The 22,235-nt window shown below is 36.5% G+C and overlaps 1 protein-coding gene across 3 annotated transcripts in view; it reads left to right on the top strand.

Annotated features, from left to right (window-relative positions):
* pik3cb (phosphatidylinositol-4,5-bisphosphate 3-kinase, catalytic subunit beta) overlaps positions 1-22,235 on the top strand; it is a 69,499-nt gene that overhangs the window by 25,757 nt on the left and 21,507 nt on the right. Inside the window, exons 3-9 of one of the 3 annotated variants that reach the window (XM_048160933.1) lie at positions 3,790-3,935; positions 7,505-7,688; positions 9,202-9,430; positions 12,598-12,818; positions 12,912-13,094; positions 16,928-17,095; positions 21,483-21,572. In XM_048160933.1, the coding sequence (XP_048016890.1) occupies positions 7,539-7,688; positions 9,202-9,430; positions 12,598-12,818; positions 12,912-13,094; positions 16,928-17,095; positions 21,483-21,572 (1,041 nt within the window). In that variant the 5' untranslated portion in view covers positions 3,790-3,935; positions 7,505-7,538. The remainder of the gene's footprint in view (positions 1-3,789; positions 3,936-7,504; positions 7,689-9,201; positions 9,431-12,597; positions 12,819-12,911; positions 13,095-16,927; positions 17,096-21,482; positions 21,573-22,235) is intronic. The other 2 variants (XM_048160934.1, XM_048160932.1) reach the window with 2 other exon arrangements.

The following is a 22,235-nucleotide window of genomic DNA, read 5'->3' as shown; positions in this document are numbered from 1 at the left end:
GATGCCATAACGGGAGTCAATAAATCAGTTTAGTGCTAAGAGAGAGAGAGAGCTCTAAATCCAATATCCTGCTGAGAACTTTTACAGCTTAATGACCCCCACCCCCATCTCTGTCTTTCTCTTCCAGGCTTTCTCACACTACTATTTTTTTTTTCTTCCTCATTTTATCTGACAAATGTTTGCTGCATTGTGTATTTGGTGCCTTCACCATTCTTCAAATTAACACAAAATTGGTACAGTGACATTACATTAATTGATACAGTAGCCCAAAAAGTATCTGGATATCTAGTGGTCATTTCAGAAGTGAAGGAGGCAGACTGTTCAGTATAAGACCAGAAAAACTCTTCTTAAGGGTTTGTTTCTACAACTTGTAGAAAGTTGTCAAGGGCTGGACAGGAAAAAATGTCAATGAGCTTTCAATAAAACTTTGCTGCCTATGCGATAGAAAGGCAAAAAAAAAAAAAAAAAAAAAAAAAATTAAAATCGGTGCTATCTGACTAGAAAAAAAAACAGAAAAAAATGGCTGGTCTCTTCCCTTTTGCCAAATAGGTAGAAAAACTTCAACACCCATACTCCACTGGGCATGGCCACTCCCAGTCTGTTTCTATTGGATAAGTTTGACCAGAGATCTTGAGTAGGAAACACTTCTTAGCAAACCTTTGGAAATCGGCAAACTTTCACTTTAAGCATAGCATTTCACAGTTTTTAAATGATAAAACAATTGATGTACTATAAAAAAAGACTAAAGTTTTCATAAAATAAAAAAAGTATAGTTCCTGCAAACTAGTCGCTTTTCGGCAAAATTCGCCGTTTTGAATCAAAATTTGTCATTTATGTGAATCGTGTAGATCTTAACATTTTTTTTTTTTTTTTTTGGGTGTCAGGGTGAGTTTGCAGGCACAATAAATCAAAAATGGGCTACTTTCCCATAGACTGGAGTGAGACCATAAACATCTCTTGAGCTGTCATGATCTTTTTTGGCGCTCTGTAGTGTGATTGACACATCGCTGTAGCGCTTCAGTTCAAACAGAGGCAGAGCGCACGTGAACTGATCATCTCTTCCGCTTTACAACACGAAATAAACATAAATGGATATAGGATGAATGATTACCAAAGGTATGTTAAAAGATCAAGTACAGCTTACTGAAATGCGTATCATATGTAACGTTAATCGATCAATCATTGTTTCAACTGTGAAAAAGCACCAATAAAATAGCTTGTAAAAATGTCACATTTGCCATAACATTTACCTCAGAAAACCCGTTCAATGTCAAAAAACTTGTTTGTCAGCTACAAAAATGAACTTGAGGAGCATTTTGATATATATCCACTGTGACTATAGGCCATTGCATATTCATGTACAACACGTGCTTCAATACTGAATGTATAAAACCGTTTTATGACGGCCAACATTTAAATGTTTAGGCCGATATTAAAAACGAGTAGAAGCAGTATTAAAAACGAGTAGAAACATAATTATGTCATTTAAAAATGTATTATAATGTTATTATAAAAACTTCTTTATGTGTAATTTATATGTAAGTAGCTTATAAATCAATTAATTTTAATGTATAGTTTACAGAATTAATTGAGAGATATTTTTTCTTTGAGGATATTTGCCATGTACTGTATCTGATAGGCCCCAAATTAATCAATATTGAATTGAAGGTAATCAAATTGAAATCAAATCGCAAGCTTCTGAATCAAAATCAAATCCAGTTGTGAAATTTGTGTCAATGCCCAGCCCTAGTGTCAATAAATGTTTTTTTTTATTATTATTATTATTATTATTATTATTATTATTATTATTTTTTTTTTTTTTTTTTATCTTGAAGAAAATGTTGTTTTTTACATTTATTTCCTTGTGGGAGTGCACCAGAATGCTTAGTTTATATGTTAAAATCACAAAAAATGCCCCCAGACCCCCCCCCCCTACTACTATTTACTTTATAAACATGTCACCTTTTTCACCACTTTGGAGTTTGCAGGTATGTTAACAACTTCTTTTAAAATGACAACACCACACTTCAGATCTACAAATGTTTAATCCTTAAATAAACAAATCATGTGACGTTTCTTTAGTAAAGAAGTAAGGATACAGGATCATGGGCTTTTCAATCCATCCAAATAAGATTAACCAGCGGAGCTGTGACCATAGTTACGGCATCACTATCCGGAAATCTCCTGGATTCAGTGTTGCCCTTGTCTCTGTACAGGAATGTAGAGTCAGGGCTTTTTAAAGTGTTTGCTGCACATTTGGTCCCTCAGTCTTTTGTTTTATTTATGCTGTAGCTTTGATCTGTTTTATGTGTTCATTCATCAGTGTTTTGATAAATGTGTTCTGTGTGATGGGTGGGTGTGAACTCAGTCACTTCGGCAGTATTTTTTTTAGCGTTTGCGTGTGGCTGGGTCATAAGGTCTTCCATTAGTCATGGTACTTTTGAGAGAGAGACAGTGGTGTGTGTGTGTTTGTGTGTGTGTGTATGTGTGAGTGAGTATATAGGGAGAGAGAACTTCCTGTTTTTTTGTGTTAAAAGATTAGTAAAACCTTACGGTCTTTACGTAAGGTTTGACACTCCCTTTGTTTAATGTCCTTCATGTCTATCAGAAACAGATTAATAGACAAAAAATCCCATAGTCACTCTCTTTAAAACACAGGCAACTAAAGTTCTAAGAATTCACAACATTCTATTACAATAGTGCCCCTACGAGAAATATATACAGCTGCAAGAAAAAGTATGTGAACCACTTGCAGAATCTGTGAAAATGTGAATAATTTTAACAAAATAAAGGAGATAATACAAAATGCATGTTATTTTTTATTTAGTACTCTCCTGAGTAAGATATTTTACATAAAAGATGTTTACATATATTCCACAAGACAAAAAAATAGCTGAATTTATTAAAATAACCCCATTCATAAGTATGTGAAACACTGATTCTTAATACTGTGTGTGTGATTACCTGGATGATCTACGACTGTTTGTTTTGTGATGGTTGTTCATGAGACTCTTGTTTGTTCTGAACAGTTAAACTGAGCTCTGTTCTTCAGAAAAATTCTCCAGGTCTTGCAGATTCTTCAGTTTTCCACCATCTTTTGCATATTTGAACCCTTTACAGCAGTGACTGAATGATTTTGAGATCTGTCTTTTCAATTGAGGGACTCAAACACGACTATTAAAAAAGCACACAGTAAAAGACTCGTTTGTTGGTGTTTGTTAGGGCGGTGTGAACATGAGAGTTTTTTCTCATAGAATTCTAAATCCAATGGCCAACTTGTTCATTGGTGTTTGTTGGCGTTTGTAGGTGTGGTGTGAATTGGCCTATAATATGATAACTTGATCACATTCTACCAGAGCACTAGTTCATAAAGTGCTCTCTTAAAGGAACAACTAACATGAAGTGTTAAAAAAACCTCAGAGCACAGTAGCTCTTAACAAACAGTGCCGTCAGCAGGGAGACGTCAGAGGTCTGACAACATCAGTGATATTGAGCCGCGGTGGACGTGGAGGTTGGACTTCCTGAAGCACTTCACGACACAGAGTTATTAGAACCTCTTGATATGAGCTATAATGGATGTGGCGCACTGTGGCCCCTCTAAAAGCAGACAAAGTGCACTTACAGCTGCATTGACACAGCAATTAACTCTTGTTGGTTTGGGTTTGTGTATATCTGAATAAACAATAGTGTGCTTGTACAGTATGTGAAAATCTGTTCACAGATTGAAAAGCCACATCCTCTGTCCCCTAATGTGGGTATGTCTTTGTGTAACTTGCCATTTCTCACCAGCTTGTGTGGAAGCGAGCCGTGAACCACATCCCTCTCCTCCGACCCTGTGTCTCATCGATTGACATTGTGTGACTGAGTCTCCGCACCTGTCTGCTGGTCTGTGTGTGATGATGTCCTGCTTATGAGGTTTTGAGTTCATTTGTAAGGTGAGAACAGAGATAAGCAGCATCGTGTGGTTCAGTGACTCATTGTTGTGCTCTTCAAGGAAAACACTTGCTGAAAATAGCAAGTGTTTGTTGTTGGACACACAAAGGGGATATTTTTGAATTGAGGCTATAGCACAGTGTATTTTAGATATAGTTCACTCAAAAATTCTGTCATAATTTACTCACCCTTATGTCATTCTAAACCCATAAGACTTATATTCATCTTCAAACACAAATAAATTTATATCTAATATTCTCTCATTATTTTTATAAGTCCATTCGAGCACAAATTTCAAACTACAAAAAGTATGTAAAGACTTTGTAAAAGTATTCCATATACAGTTGAGCTCAAAAGTTTACATACCCCTTGCAGAATCTTTGAAAATGTGAATAATTTTAAAGGTGCCATCGAACATTTTTTTACAAGATGTAATATAAGTCTAAGGTATCCCCTGAATGTGTCTGTGAAGTTTCAGCTCAAAATACCCCATAGATTTTTTTTTATTAATTTTTTTAACTGCCTATTTTGGGGCATAATTAGAAATGCGCCGATTCAGGTTGCGGCCCCTTTAAATGCTCACACTCCCCGCCCACGGAGCTCGCGCTTGCCTTAAACAGTGCATAAACAAAGTTTACACAGCTAATATAACCCTCAAAATGGATCTTTACAAATTGTTTGTCATTCATGCTGCATGCATGTGTCGGATTATGTGAGTATTGCATTTATTTGGATGTTTACATTTGATTCTGAATGAGTTTGAGGCTGTGGTCCATGGCTAACGGCTAATGCTACACTGTTGGAGAGATTTATAAAGAATGAAGTTGTTTATGAATCATACAGACTGCAAGTGTTTAATAATGAAAATAACGATGGCTCTTGTCTCCATGAATACAGTAAGAAACAATGGTAACTTTAACCACATTTAACAGTACATTACCAACATGCTAACAAAACATTTAGAAAGACAGTTTACAAATATCACTAAAAATATCATGTTATCATGGATCATGTCAGTTATTATCGCTCCATCTGCCATTTTTCGCTACTATCCTTGCTTGCTTACCTAGTCTGATGATTCAGCTGTGCACATCCAGATGTCCTGCCCTTGTCTAATGCTTGAACATGGGCTGGCATATGCCCAATATTGGGGGCGTACATATTAATGAGCCCGACTGTTACGTAACAGTCGGTGTAATGTTGAGATTCGCCTGTTTTTCGGAGGTCTTTTAAACAAATGAGATTTATATAAGAAGGAGGAAACAATGGAGTATGAGACTCACTGTATGTCATTTCCATGTACTGAACTCTTGTTATTTAACTATGCCAAGATAAATTCAATTTTTAATTCTAGGGCACCTTTAATCAAAATAAGAGAGATCATACAAAATGCATGTTATTTTTTATTTTGTACTGTCCTGAGTAATATATTTTACATAAAAGATGTTTACATATAATCCACAAGACAAAAAAAAAATTGCTGAATTTATAAAAAAAAATATTAAAATATGTTATAAGTTATATTTTTTTAATATAACTCTGATTGTGTTTGACTGAAAGAAGAATGTCATACATTTGGCTTGAGGGTGAGTAAATTATAGGATAATTTTAATTTTTGGGTGAACTAACAATTTAAAGTGCCTTAATGTATTAAAACAGTGATATTGAAAGATCAAATTCAGTATACACCTTATTGAGGATGTGTACTATATACAGGTGAGCAGATGAACCCAGAATATAAACGCAACATGCTAAGTGGTTGTAAATTAAGTAATTAAAAACATTTTCTTTGTAATTGGTTTTCAATGGAAAAACTCAAGAGACACTGCATTGCATTTACATTCACAGTTCATCTGCTTGCCTGTACATCGTATGCATCATCAGTAAGGTTTACATTGAATTCAGTCTTTTAATGTCACTGTCTTTCTACATTAGTACTTAGTAGAAACCTGGTAAAAATGACTGAAAGGCAATGGAGGAAAGCCTTGTTTGGCCCTCTAGGTTGGCGTTCCTGTAAGTGTGTGACGTCACATGAAACTATGATTAGCTCATATTGAGCAAATCCCTCAAAATGACACCACAAATTGCTGAGGAGAAATGTGGCAGTCTGACAGACCAGACCTGAGCCATTTCTATCAACCAGAAATATCATACAGAATCCATTCAGCACACCTTTGCAACTTCTTAGTAATGCTTTTGCCATACCTCAATAAACTCTAGCTCAGCAGTGTTCAATTCTGCTCCAGGAAGGGCCAAGTTTTGCTCCAGCCCACTACAGCACACTTGCCTAGAAGTTTGTAGTGTTGTGGCTGAAATCGCCCCTATACTCTTAACCCTTATATGGTGCACTATTTGAGGGGGCAGTTATTTGTAGTGGTGTGCGAAATGATGGACATTATCGAGTGCACTCATTCGATTCTGTTCCACTGAGCTTGTCTAGGATTATTTGGAGTGCTTAAATAATGGGCCAGTTCGCTGCCAAAATCTGACTCCTCGCCAGATTATGACTCCCCTGCTTCTCCCTACCACACAGTAAAATGAGACATGACAGTGCACATTTGATGGAATTTTTATTACTCACTATAATTTCCCTTATGTCAGGTCAAGTCACCATTATTTATATAGTGCTCTATACAATACAATAGGAAAATGATTAAGGGCCACTGAAGTGCCTTGAAACTTGCAGTATTATTTAGTGTGTTGATGTAATTTCCACTGAAACAGGAAGACAGTGTGGGATATATCAAAGAGCTCCTCCCCTTTTTTAAAAATAGCCAATAGTGTTTTGTTTATATCACAAATCTCGGCCAGAGCTGTTAAGCTTGGTAAAGTCGCAGTTTCCTCCTAATCTCTAACCTTTTCTCCTCCTAATCTCCTCGATCACTTTAAAATATGGCATTCTGTGCAGAATTCCAATGGGTCCAATGCGTTTTGTGGTCTGCGCTGACTATTGTTTCTCTGGAACGGAGCAGACTGTGTGTGCGCTGCGGCAGTTTGCGTGACACAAACGTGAAACCAGACTTCATTCGCCTCAATGGAAAGCATATTTACACTCTCTGAATCGTTCCCTATCCCCTATATAGTGCACCATGTGCCATTCACCAAATAGAAAATAATGTTAATGTGTGAACAAGTTACCGATTTCAGCCACAGCTTCAGTGTCTATTTGTAGTGTTGGGGGCGGAACGCTTTAGATTCTAGAGAGCATTTGATTGGACAGAAAATCTGAAGCTATAGTGCAGTGTGATGTCATCAAAATCATTGATCCATATTGGAGGAAGTGAGAGACTGAAAGTTTTGAATGATTATGTCTTCTAAATGCAAATTTTGTCATTGTTTTGGAGAACAATAGCTTATAGATAACAGTAAGGCTAACTTATTCATACTAAAAGTCAGAAAACCTCAATTTTGAATTCATGGGGACTTTAAATGATGCAAACAGTTCATTTTGGCTGTACAGCAGCTCTGAAAGAAAATAGTGTCATTGTTCAACTGAAGTCTTTTTCGTCATCTTTTTACTTTACCTTTTTGTTTTATTTAGTGGCTAACCTTTATTTTGATTTGTTTTGAGGTTCCCATGGTTTGGCTCCAGCGTGCTCTCTGCCATGCCTCCCGCCAAGACAGATCAGCTGGACTTGTGGGCGGAGTCAGGGATGGATGGAGACGACCAGGTGATGGTGGACTTCCTGTTGCCCACTGGAATCTATATCCAGATGGAGGTTCCTCGCGAGAGCACCATCCAACACATCAAACTGGTGCGTATGTTTGTTTACAAGCAGATTCTCTCTTTCAGAGTAAGGAGTAACACTTCAGGCGTGAAAACTGTGCTTCAAATAACTATTAACAAAGATATTTTAGCAAACACAAAGCATACCCACCCAAAACAAGCATTCTGGTGGAGTTTTCCATGTGTGAGCACCACACATTTTCTTCTGAAATTGTCATTCTTACCTTTAGATTTTAGTTTAACCATTACCAAGAAAGAATTCAAGGCACTTTAGCTCTAAATATAGGGCCTGTCCAAATAGCCACACTTGCGTTCTTGGCCACTTGAAGTACACTAAACCCACACTATCTCAAATACCGCTTCGGAGCGGTATTCGAGGCTAACCGTATCCCATCATGCATTATGTTTGGGAATTCACATGCCCCAAAGATGCGAGATGTCAAGGAAAACATTCCACTGTAAGTTAAATTAATTAGATATTACATATAATTTGGTAGAAAAACAAAACATGTTAAACATTTTATTGGTGAAAAGATGAGCAGGCTATGTGTATTTTGTACAACATTTGCAGCTGCTTTTTATAACTTAATTAGAAGAATTTTTAAATTGTGTCTTCTGTTTCATAGAGACTGCTGAATAGACATTAAGAAGTTTATTTTAAAATCTGTAAACACTTGCATTTTTGCAACACTATAAGTTTGTCCCATCGGGTAATCAAAAGTTCTACACACCACTTGTGATCTTCACGCCCACTTGAACACTTGAGCCAAATACAGGAAATACGTCATGTAAGTAGACAAGTGGTCAAGTGATATTTGGACAGGCCCATAGACTTTGGTCTATAGCAGAGCACTTCAGCTTCAGTCCTGGAGGGCCAGTGTCCTGCTCAGTTCAGCCAAAGTCCTTCTAATAAGAAGGAGTAATTCTCAGTGGCCATCTTTGAAGTGCCTTTCGGGCAGCTTTTTCAGCCATGCAAGTACAGCTCCAATCTCTTTTAATGGGGAAACATCAAATTCTCCTAAGCTGTTCACCAAGCTTACGATTAAGTTTCATATTTGAAATCGCCAATGAAATCTAACAACAACTGTCATCATGTCATCATCATAAATTTTGTTTCTAAATGCTCAAATCTTGACAAAAAAAATGCATTTTTCAGGCTGGACCAGCCGATTGGCTCTTTTATTTAGAAGGCGTAATGCATTCCACCCAATTGCACTTAGTACTTTCTCCTTTTCATAGTAATATGATTGCACCGTCACTGGAGAGGATTTGTGAATGACAGTGAAGCGATGCAAATGACGCCGTAGGTCACATTACAGTAACAACATGGCGGATGTAGTACATCCGAATTTCATTCATACTATATCAAACGTACCTTTTAATAGTTGCAAAGTAAATTCAAATTCAAATATAGTACCTACTCAGACAGTATGCGATTTCAGACGCAGTGATGGTGTTCAGAATTACTTGCTAATCAGAGACAGGTGTGTTTAATTAGGGTTAGAATTCACTCTCGACATCTTGTTTTTGTGTTGATGTAGTTGTTATGGAAGGAGGCGCAGACATACCCTCTCTTCTCATTGCTGGGGGAGATGGAGGGTCACATGTTCGAGTGTGTGAACCAGGCAGCAGTGCACGAGGAGCTGGAGGATGAGACCAGGCGTCTATGCGATGTGCGACCATTCCTGCCTGTCCTCAAACTGATCACACGCAACTGTGGACGTGCAGAGCGCCTACTAGACTCTAAGATCGGAGTCCTCATTGGGAAAGGTGACACATATGCATATAATCACATGCATAATGAGAGCTATACGTTTCGCTCATTATATCCATTAGTTAGGATGTGACCATCTGGGATTTTTCAGTGACACTTTCTGCAGGTTACATTTACTCCAGTGGGTGACGACAAGCAATGTGTTTTTTTTATTATGAGAGGATCATTGAATCATTCAACTCAACCAATTTGTTCAAAAACTGTGATTAATTCAGGAATGAACTATCACTAAATCTTGCAAAAATAGACCAAGCAACTAGCAATATTGTGTCTTAAACTTCATGTGCTCCTTGTGCTCATTACTCCATATTAACTTGTTTATTGAACTGATATTTAAAACAATATCACACTCACAATTGAGTTAAGGACTGTGTGATGACCTATGGCCAAATCACAGCTGTGCTGATACTAGGAACAACTACACTTTTGCTTTTGTCTTTTTAAAAATGTGGTAATAACTTAATTTATATATATATATATATATATATATATATATATATATATATATATATATATATATATATAAAATATATATGTGTGTGTGTGTGTGTGTGTTTTTTAATGTACAAAATATAATATATATTTATATCACTGTGCTTTGTTTTGAAAATATTGGCATTAAAAATTAAAACACTTGAGTTGGGCGATTTGTTGGAATTGCACTAGTATATAATTAGTTTTTTAAGAGACAAATCAAATTTGCCTTGATCTTTTGACATATAAGATCTCTTTGTACTAGGGATGCACCGATACCAAGCTCATGTACTTGTACTTGTACTCGTAAAAATACCCCCGATACCAAAGACCGATACCTCACGTGACATAACTGACAGAATTATCCGTGCACACAGAGACACAGGCGGCAGCAGCAGAAACAATGTCAGCCTCAGAGGTGTGGAAATACTTCAAAATGAATGATGACAACACGCACATTGTGAACTGCATGCTTTCAATGACAATTTGTTATCTATTAGTGAAGGCGGGATAGACGGAATCACGCTGAATGACACAGACCAGAACCTCTCTCTCTCTCCTTGCGCGCAATCCCGGTTCTCTCAGACATTTATCTCTATAGTGTTTGTTGTATTGTTTGTAATTTGTTTGTACATTTCTTTTTATATAACAATAATTATATATATTGGTAATTATGCCCTTTGAAGGTGTGAAATTTTTGTTCTTTAAGTTTGTGACAAGCACATAAAAATTATTACGTTTTTCATTAATAATAAAGAATAGTAATAATAAAGAAGCTGTCCTACATTCATTAGTCTCACTGTATTGTGCTTGGAAAACTGCAACATCACCAAAAAAAATCGAGAGAGAAATTAATAAATGTATAGGCATCGGTATCGGCGAGTGCTAGAAAAAAGTATCGGTAGTCGTACTCTGTAACGGTCCATCCCTACTTTGTACCATTAAAACATCCTGAGAGTTTCATAGCTTAAAACGTCCTCCTCATTATAAAAAAAGCACTTATTTAATCAAAACAGCTCGTTCTGATATTGAAATCTGTGATGTCACTGGGCAAATTCATTTGCATATGCCTGCCTCCAGAGCAAGTCATCAACACATAATTCTACCACAGGCCCCGCCCACTGGCTTTCAGTTGCTTATTGGCTGACACTTGCCTACACTGGATTTGAGTGTTGCAATAGATCCCATTATAATCACTGACACTGTCTACACTGGATAAAGTAAACAGGTGTGCGTTCAGTTTCTGACATACTCCACTCGCTTGAGTCTATCGACAACGGGACAGATGAAAGAGTGAAAGAATGTTCACTTCGACGCCAGTTTAAACAGGTAGTTTGCATCTCTGTACAAACTTCAAAAGAATCCCAGCATCAGAAACAAGTAGAGGGTTTAGTTTAATGGCGTCGTGCAATAGTGAGTGGCCATTGATACTGTTTCCTATGCAATGAAGTTAGCCAATCATAACAGTGGCCGTTTACTGATAAGCCTTAAAGGAGATGCCCCTTAAAAACGTATTGCTTCAGACAGAGGGTCAGAATGAGGGATGAAAATAGTTTTTCTGCATTTATATTTGTTTTTGTTTTTTTGTGCAAAACTTTATTAACTTTATTAACATTATAAGTGAATTTTAAGGAACATATTAAAACAATAAAAAAAAATCCATGTCATCAGCCCTTTAATTTTGTGATCTTTGGCACACTCTTTTGTCTGTTCTTTGGCACACACTTTTGGTGCCAGAAATTGTGCATGAGAGCAAAGACAGATTTGAGAGTGATGCTGATTGTCTGTTTATATGTATGCAAGTATTAATCATCATGAGACTATGATGAGCTGTCAGGCACAGCCCGCGAGGCTTACAGACTCGCACATTAAACTTCCCTTGCTCATTCACTGGCTCTGAAACACACACACACACACACACACATGCAATATGGGCAGTATCTTTTAGTGGAGAGGATCAAATGAATTTTTAATGCTCTTTAAATGTCATCATGTGTGTTATCAGGAAGCCATTTGAAACCTTTCCCTCAGAGCTTTGTCTCGCAACAAAACACACTGATGTCATTCAACAGAAACAGACATCCATTAAAGGAATAGTTCAGTCAAAAATGAAAATCATTTTCTCATCTTTAATTTTGCAGATCTGAATTATTATTTTTTTTTTTTTTTCAGTGAAACAAAAGGAGAAATCTTGATCTTATTTTTTAAATGGAATTACATATAATGTTCTATATGGTAAGCCTGTTTTAATTCATGCAACTAGTTTATGTGAGGAACAAACAGAAATTTAAGTCGCCTTATTTTCAGCTTGTTCCACACACAAACCTGGCCATTGCATAGCTTCACAACTCACAGGCTTTAATACAGTGCACATTTCTCTTAACTGTTTCTTTGACATATCACACACTGTTTTTACTCTTTTATAAAAATTAAAAAAGACTTGTTATTGGACCAGTGTTAAAGTGTGTTGGGGAAGCAAGCATGATTTTGCAGCAGAAATTCACAGCATCATATATGCATAGGTGTTAAAACAACATTTTATCTCTGACAGAGTGGTTCACACTCAGCTGAGTTCACATGATTTTAATTCAGATTCTGTGTTATTCATTGCATAAACACCAAGTCTGTCGAGGTTGTTGTCGATATTGTGAGAGTGTAAAGTCACTGAACGTTATGCCACATGGCACAGGTCTTCACGAGTTGGACGCCCTGCAAGACCAGGAAGTGAAGGACTTTCGTTCCAAAATGAAGCGAATCAGCGAAGAGAAAATGCACCAAATGCAGATGATGTCATGGAGGGAGTGGCTTCGGAGCTGTTACTCACCTCAGCTGGAGACAGGGTTATTGGAGAATTTGATTGAAAAGCATGAGGGCGTCATCAAAATTACCATGCACTACGACCAGTCACAGGTGCGTTTAGTGATTTTAGTATATGGTATGTTGTGTAATTCTACATGAAATGAATTATCAGACTTATCCTCATTTTTCTATCTCTCTTTGTAGGACACAGCTAGCCTGAAAGTGTCATTGCATTGTACAGTATCTGAACTAATGGACCAGGCTCTCAAGAAATGGCAGACCACTCATGGCCCAGAGGAAGATATTGGTGCCCGTAGCGATTATGTGCTGCGTGTCAGCAGCAAACTTGAGTTCCTCTTTGAAGATCACCCTCTTAATCAGTACAAAGTAAGAATCAATGGCAGAAATGGCTTTGAAAGGTCAAATATGGAATTAAAATAATGCCATATGTTTTCGAAACAAAAAGCTTCTTGAATTGCTCTACTTGAAAAAAAATGTTGCGTTAACCGTGCTTATATTTTAATGCATTGTATTTTTAGGGCTTGCATTTTTATAGGCTTAAATTCAACGTGGTTGTATATTTAAGCTGCAAATATTTCAATTCAAAACATTTCACACACATTTTCACTGGTAAAAATTCAATAATCCATATTCACTTTTCAGATTTCACTTCCAAAATTCATTCTGATTAAAAATACAACCTATAATATTCAGCAGGCAATTTTCGGTCCATTTTATTTCGTGTCCACAAATTAAGTGGTTCAAATTTCAACATTTCATATTCGGGAACTGCAGGGAAAGCAGTACTGTAGAGTACCGAGCATAATCTCCATCGACCTCACCAGCAGGTGGGGCAAGCGAATTTTGACGAAGAGCAGAGCAACAGTTAGAGCAAGTCATTCATTTCATTCATTAAAACGGATTTACATGAACGGAGCAAGTGGTAAGTGTATGTGTGATTATTATCAGGGACGGTATGTATGCAGAAAAGCTGATAAAGGCACAAAAGTTGTGTTAATTTAATGTCTTCACTGTTACTTTCCCTGTGTAGCCTACATTGTAAGCAGCTTTCTCTACAGTGAATGAGATTATAACGTTATTCCCCGATGCTGATGTACAGTTCAAACACTAAATCTGAGGTAGACATATAACTTTCATTATTTCGCAGCTGTGCTGCAGTACTGCGGTTTCCCTCAATACGTCATACTCCAGGATTCCCCTGCCACCGGGACATATAGAACGCTTAACTTATCTTAATAGACTACAGTGAAAGACCACCAAACTCGCACCTTATTGAGAATGTAGGCTGTAGGCTACAGGCAAGCAGTTTGACTCAGAATATTGACGTAATGCGCAAAGTTTGATGCTAAGCGTTTCCCAGTGAAATAATGACATAAAGTTGACTTGACATGGGACGGTCGATATTCGCAAATTTAGGGATTGTCTCTAAAGTTAAACAGGACATTTAACTTCAATAGCATTTGAAGAGAATGACTTATAGTCATAAAACCAACTGTAAAATGTTCATGTAGGTTTCAGGTATGATGCACACCTTTTAGATTCTTGATATTGAATAAAATAAACTGTCAAGTCATATGTACATATAGTAATATATTTCACTTAGCCAACTGTATGCTCATACACAAAATATACCATAATTTAAAGCTCTATAGTATTTGAAGAGAATGAATTACAGTCTGTAAAGTGTTCATGTCGGTGTGATGCACAACTTTTAGACTGTTGATAATAAATATGAACTCATGCTGTAGTGAAAAATAGTAATATTTACACATGATTTGACAGTTTATTTTATTGCCGTATGTAACTTTAGAGATGGTCCCTAAATTTGCGAATATGGACCATTCAATGTCAAGCCAACTTTATGCCAGTATTTCACTAGTAAACGCTTAGCGTCAAACTTTGCACATTACGTCCATATTCTGAGTCCACCTGCTTGCCTGTAGCCTATATAGTATAGGCGCGAGTTCGGTGGTTTTTTTATATCACTGTATTTAGTATATAAAGCTAAGTTAAGCGTTCTATATGTCCCGACGGCAGGGGAATCCTGGAGTATGACGTATTGAGGGAAACCCCAGTACTGCAGCACAGCCGCGATAAAAAGTTAAGGAAAGTTATATGTCTACCTCAGATTTAACGTTTGAATTGTAGGCTACATCAGCATCGGGGAATAACATTATAAAAAAGCTGCTTACATGTAGGCTACACAGGGAAAGTAACAGTAAAAACATTGAATTAAATGTAAACAACTTTTGTGACTTTATCAGCTTTTCTGCATATATACTGGCCCTGATAATCATCACACATGCACTTGCCGCTTGCTCCATTAATGTAAATCCGTTTTAATGAATGAATGACTCTCTCTACCTATCGCTCTGCTCTTCGTCAACAAGCGCTTGCACCACCTGCCGGTGAGGTCAACTAACAGCAGATGGAGATTAATCTTGGTACTCTACTGCTTGTCCTGCAGTTCCCAGATGTGAAATGTTGAAATTTGAACCACTGAATTTGTGGATGCGACATGAAATGGACAGAAAATTGCCTGCAGAATATTATAGGTTGTATTTTTTTAAACATAATGAATATTTTGGAAGTGAAATCTGAAAGATGAATATGGATTATTACATTTTTTAACATTGAAATTTGTGTGAACTGTTTTGAATTGAAATATTCACGGCTTAAATAGTTGTATTAATATTTAAATGTTAAATTTCAGCCCATAAAAATGCAAGCCCTAAAAATACAATGCATTAAAATACAAGCACGGTTAATGCAATACATTTTTTTCAAGTAGTGCAATTCAACAAGCTTTTTATTTCAAAAACATTTGTCATTATTTTACTTCCATAGTCAAACTGTATTTTCGAATGTTCATTTTTGTTGATATGGCAAAGTACAGTATGTGCTGTTTAAAGTCATGCATTTTGCACTTCTTAAATGCATTTCTTCATTCAATTTATAATTGTTGTCATTTTTTACTCCTCATCATGCAGTTTCAAACATATGATGTTTATGACACCCCCCACACACACACACACACACACACATATAATGTGTTTGTTTGTACTGGTTTGACCTACATTGAGGACCAAATTATATTGTGGTGTGTATTCAGGTTTTAGGCCATGCCCCCTATATTATGAGGATGTGCCGATGTCCTCATAATTCAAATCGCTAAATAAACTAAACAATTTTTAATAAAAAAAATTTTTGTGAGGGTTATGTTTAGGTTTAACACACGTGTTTGACTCACTATATAAATCTATATAAATGACTATATAAATTACATTTAGTGGATTGACCTCATAATCTTTAATCAAAACGCTGGTAACATGCATTAAAATTAATGGGGTCAATAGTCCTAGTGACAAGTGTGCTATGCTCCAAGTCTTCTGGAGCTGTAAATAAAAAGAATTACAAGATTTGGTAATCACTGAATATCTTGTAACCAAAATATTTCTGTGAAATGTATTACTTTACATAAACTGGAGCAGGAACATTGGAAGTGAGCACACAGGAAGATTACAAGTAATGACTTGTTATTAAAATATTTCTTGGGTTCTTGGATTGGGTTCTCCATTTGGATCTGAATTATTTTATCTGTTGTTTGATTGATTTGTGCTCACATTTAAAATTCAGCATGCATCAAAATACCACTGTGAGCTTCATTGTAGTTCATTAGCATTTTTACTATGCAAAAAATTCCTGAGAATGAGATATACCTGTACAGTAACGCCCCAGTTGTTTTTCCAAAAAACAATGAAAAGAATTCCGCTTAGTGAAGTGTGTCTAACTGGTAGGTCATGTTCAGACATCAAACGAAAGTGTGTGTGCTTTACTTAAAATTTTGTGTACCTAATAGTTCATTTCCATCGTGAGCCTAAAACCAGTCAGGTGAGTGATCGTGACAGCAGTCATTAAAGACGCATGTTTGGATCACAAGTGCCGTGTTGTTCCAGGAAATGCATAAAAACTCAAGCCATGCAGACACATAAACGCACACTCAGTTGCTCACACAGATTTTAGAAATCACTTCACAACCAAAATTACAAAAAAAGAAGCTGTATTATTTTGGGCACGGACCATGGTAGTATCATGGTATTCTTTGAGGTACTTGGAGCCATTTGTAGGGACAGAAGTATGTTCAATATTTTCTGTATGAAAACACTAATATAAATGTTTGTTTGTTTGTGTGTATGTAGTACATTAGGGCTTGTTTGTTGGCAAATGAGAACCCTCATCTGACAATGGTTCACTGTAGCGTTGTGATGGCCATGTTTGAGAAGGAAATCAGCACCATTGGATCGGTGCTTGCACGGAAGACTTCAAACCCTCCTTTACCACTGCCCCCGAAGAAGAGACAGTCAACGGTAAGGACTTGTCTGTGTGTCCTGCACTTCAGCTAATCAAAGGTTGTCTTAGTTTTGCGCCTCCAGCAGCACCAAAACAGCACTGCAAAAATAATGATTTTTTGGAAACAAGTTTCCCAAACACTCCTGTTGCATCTCCACCTCGCATCTCATCTGCTATTGCCAGTCCCACCCCAAATGCGCACCGCGGAAGTTGACAAGTTGAACTGCTTAAACAAACAGACTATTGTTTTGAAATTGCCATAGAGTCACAGTGTTTACACTCTTCTGTAAATCTAACTATGAATGAGATGCTTTTTTGTGCTTTTTGCACATTAAACTGGAATAAGAAAGTAGAGGCAATTACCTGAATAATTTGAATGCATTTATCTCAGCAGGTGTTGTATAAATGTATGTGCATACACACAAGTGCAAGACAGTAGGAAACATGCTACTTGGTGAAACTTGGTGTTTTTTTGTTGTTTCTCTTCTTGTTGTGCAGGTTCTTTACAGTCTTGTGATACTTGTTTATTGGCTGGTATGTTTTAGCTGATGTTTGCTGCTGTCTGGATGAGTAGTGTTTTGTGTATATACAGGTGCTGGTCATATAATTAGAATATCGTGAAAAAGTTCATTTTTTTTATTGTAAATTATTTTAAAAAAATGAAACTTTCATTTATACTAGATTTCCTACATGTAAAGTAAAACATTTCAAAAGTTTTTTTTTTTTTATTTGTTGATTAGAGCATACAGCTAATGAAAGTCCAAAATCCAGTATCTCATAATATTAGAATATTTACATTTGAGTTTCATTAAATGACCATCCCTACAGTATAAATTCCGGGTATCTCTTGTTCTTTGAAACCACACTAATGGGGAAGACTGCTGACTTGGCAATGGTCCAGGAGACAATCATTGACACCCTCCACAAAGAGAGTAAGTCACAGATGGTCATTACTGAATGTGGTGGCTGTTTACAGAGTGATGTATCAAAGCATATTAAATGCAAAGTTGACTAGAAGGAAGAAATTGGGTAGGCAAAGGTGCACAAGCAACAGGGATGACCACAAGCTTGAGAATACTGTCAAGTAAAGCCAATTCAGACACTTGGGAGAGCTTCACAATGAGTCAAATGAAGCCGGAGTCAGCGCATCAAGAGTCACCACACTCGGACATCTTCAGGAAAACAACTACCAAGCCACTTCTGAAACAGAAACAACGTCAGAAGCATCTTACTTGGGCTAAGGAGAAAAAGAACTGGACAGTGAACAGTGGTCCTCTTTTCAGATAAAAGTAAATTTTGCATTTCATGTTGAAATCATGGTCCCAGAGTCTGAAGGAAGACTGGAGAGGCACAGAATCCACGCTGCTTGAAGTCTAGTGGGAAGTTTCTGAAGTTAGTAATGATTTGGGGGGCCGTGACATCTGCTGGTGTTGGTCCATTGTGTTTTATCAAGTGCAAAGTCAATGCAGCCATCTTCCAGGAGATTTTGGAGCATTTTATGCTTCCATCTGCTGACAAGCTTTATGGAGATGCTGATTTCCTTTTCCAGCAGGACTTTAGCACCTGCCCACAGTGCAAAAACCACTTCCAAGCGGTTTGCTGACCATGATTTTACTGTGTTTTATTGGCCAGCCAACATGCCTGACCCCTGAATCTATGGGATATTTTAAAGAGAAAGATGAGAAACAGTCGATCCAACAATATACAGATTATCTGAAGGCTCAATAGTGCCTCAGCAGTGCCACAGGCTGATCACTTCAATGCCACACTTCACTGATGCTGTAATTTGTGCTAGGAGCAAGTCATTTGCTGTAATATGTGCTGCCGACCAAGTATTGAGTAATGAACATACTTTAAAGAACTTGAACTTTTCTGTTTTGAAAATCCATTTTTTGATTGACCTTAGGAAATATTCTAATATTTTGAGATACTGGATTTTGGACTTTCATGAGGTGTACGCTTTAATCATCAAAATTTAAAAAAAAAAAAAAAACTTTTGAAATGTTTTACTTTACATGTAGGGAATCTAGAATATATGAAAGTTTCATTTTTAAAAATAATTTACAATAAAAAAATGAACTTTTTCACGATATTCTAATTATATGACCAGCACCTGTATGTGTGTCTGACAGACATATCATGTAAATTGTAATCATGTGTAGTGTCCAGTGCACAGTACAGTTTTTCTTCATACATGGTTTTGAGCCAGTGAGTTTCAAAAATGTGTTCCAGGAAGTGAGTCACGCGTGTGTGTGTTAGCACTGATCATGTGAGTTATTTTGCAGATGTCAGATTGCTGACCGCGTCAAAACTGCTGGTGTTAAACCAAACCCCTGAAGGGAATGTATATGTGAATTTGTGTGAGTGTGTATGTGCATTTGTCTATGAGGTCACAGTGTTTAAGGTATAGCAAATTGGGTCCCACTTTATATTAAGTCTTTAACTGCTATGTATTGTTGAAGTCAAGACCAGCTAATCTGAGACCAGGTCAAGATCAAGTCTAGCCTGTGTTAAGACCAAGGCAAGACTAAGGCTTTCAGGGGTTGAGACCAAGACAAGAATGAGACCAAATTCAAGGCAAAACGAGTCGAGACCAGACTTATGTGAAATGTCTTATATATTTAATTAATAAATAAATTTTAAGATACTGTTGGGCTGTTACCAATCAAATGAAATCAGTAACAGCAAAATTCATCTTTGCACTGCAGAGGTGGCAAAAGTTGAATCTAAATTAGTATAATTACATCTGCATAAATAATGTTGAATCTAGAAATATGATAGAAAAATAAAACGAGTCTTTTAAATATGAAATTAAAACCGCCAGTAGGTGGCGGCAGATCATTTAATGGATGAGTCACAGAATCATTTATTCAACCGATTTGTTCAAAGCAGCTGATTCATTCATTAATGAAACACTGCTGTGTGCTGCTCAGAAATGCACAACAGTAGGATTTGTTTGGAGTTATTTTTTGTTGCCAAAATAACCTTGTTCAAAATTGTGTCTAAAATGTAAGTCACTTAAAATTAACTTCTCGTATATTGAACGTGTATAAAATCAATATTACGTTTGCAGTCGTGCTCATATTCATGAAAACAGCTCTTTTGTGATATTGCTTAATTAGATAAATCATATGTTATAAAGAACAAGATCTCATACAAGTTGCTACTCTTTTGCAGTCATATCTTAAATTTTTGGGGCATTTGTATTCATTTTAGTGATATTTTGACACAGTTTCCTCTTCATTTCTGACCCGGCTCAACAATAACAAAAGGAATCAAATAACAAATAAGTTATTGATAGCATTTGAGTTTTACATCAAGTCATGGTAATGATGTTAAGAAATAAATCAGACAATGCACTGGCAATTTACTTTCTTTATTTATTTATTTTTGCCTGAAACTTTTTTTTTCAAGACGAGACTTTTACTAATATGTACTAACGTTTCAATTACCTTACTTTAAATTCCCTTATGAAACCCCCTTAAACCTACACATACCACCAAACCTGTACCCTGCTATAGTTAAAGGTGCTCTAAACAACATTGTACAAAAATACCTCGATGTAAATACACCTAACATATATATATCTTTATATATATAATATATATATATATTTTTTTTTTGCATTTTTAGGCCAAAACATTTTTTGTCACATACAGCAAACATCTCCTCACTATCCGCTAGCTGCCTGTCCCCTGAACACACTGTAAAAAAAACGCGGTCTCTGTAGTCGCCACAAGCTCCGAAAACGGCAATAAAAACAAACTGGTGCAGCCTGGACCACGAATCATAATAAACACGTTCCAGCCAATAACCGACAAGACTGATTTTAAATGCGCATTCATGACTGTTTCAGGAAGCACGGAGGGGGGGAGGGGAGGAGGAGGAGGGAGGGCCTAGCTAGCCTCTGTTTTGTTTGACAACACTTCGAACGTCAACAGGAAGTTACTCCACCCAGGATCACTTAGAGCACCTTTAAAGACAGCTAATGTACAGCTAATATAAAGTGTGACTGCAAACTGTATAGTAATTTAGATAACATTGGATAACAAAATAAATATCAAACCAAGAACCATATGCAAAGAAATGGTGCTCAAATTAACTTTTAAAAGATGACTTTTCTGAATCATTTTAGAGGATGTCATGTTCATACAAGTGTCCCAGTAGAGAAACCACATATATAATTCATTACATTAACTGTGGGTATGTTCCACTGGCGTTTGACAGCCAAAACATGCCCGGCATTTTCTACATTTTGATGTTAAAATCTAATTAAGACATGTAAAATGTTTTGCTTGTTACCCAATACACTGATAATACAGTATGTATATGTAACCATAATTTCATAATTTATTTATTTTTATAATTTACTTACATTCTCCTTTTATCTTTCTCTCTCCTCAGCAGTTACATACGTGTGTTTGGAAGGTTCATTCTATGTTCAGAATCAATCTTGTGAAAGGTAACAAGGTGAACGCTGACGATGCTGCTAAGGTAAACATTGTCAACACCTCTGAATTCAGAATGATCTCACTAACACTAACCTTTATCTGCCTCCTGGTGGCCCAGAATCAGTATTACATTAAAATGAAAACATATTTATTTAAAGGTGCAGTGTGTCTTTATGTTCCATTCCAAAATAATGACTGTTTCCAAACATACAAAAGCAGACCTTTAGGGACAGTAAGTGTGAAAGTTCTAGCATGCAACCTTTTACCTCAAACAGTAACACACTTCCAGATGTCAGCAAGAAAAGTAGTCCCACCTCAAATAACAAAGAACACACATTGTTTTACTGAAGAATTCATGTAAGTGTTTTACCAAAAATCAAACTTATAATTACTGACTTTAAAACCCTCCTGCAAGATTTCCTGCTAGGCATTCCATTGTAATTAAATTGGATACCTGGAATATTTAAGCTCATCTTTACTTCATATGTTGATCTAAAACTACCCCTTACTTTGACAAACGTATATACCAATGCTAAATACATTTTCAGTCAGACAATCACACAAAGCAAATAAAACATTGTTAGGATAATGTCAGTCCAGTCAAGTCACGTCACATTTATTTATATAGCACTTTATACAATACAGAATGTTTCAAAGCAGCTTTACAGTGAATAACAGGAAAATAATGATTCAGTGATGCAAACAA

The sequence above is a fragment of the Megalobrama amblycephala genome, linkage group LG16, assembly GCF_018812025.1.
Source record: "Megalobrama amblycephala isolate DHTTF-2021 linkage group LG16, ASM1881202v1, whole genome shotgun sequence".
Taxonomy (NCBI): Eukaryota; Metazoa; Chordata; class Actinopteri; order Cypriniformes; family Xenocyprididae; genus Megalobrama; species Megalobrama amblycephala.
This window is presented reverse-complemented; position numbering and strand designations above follow the sequence as displayed.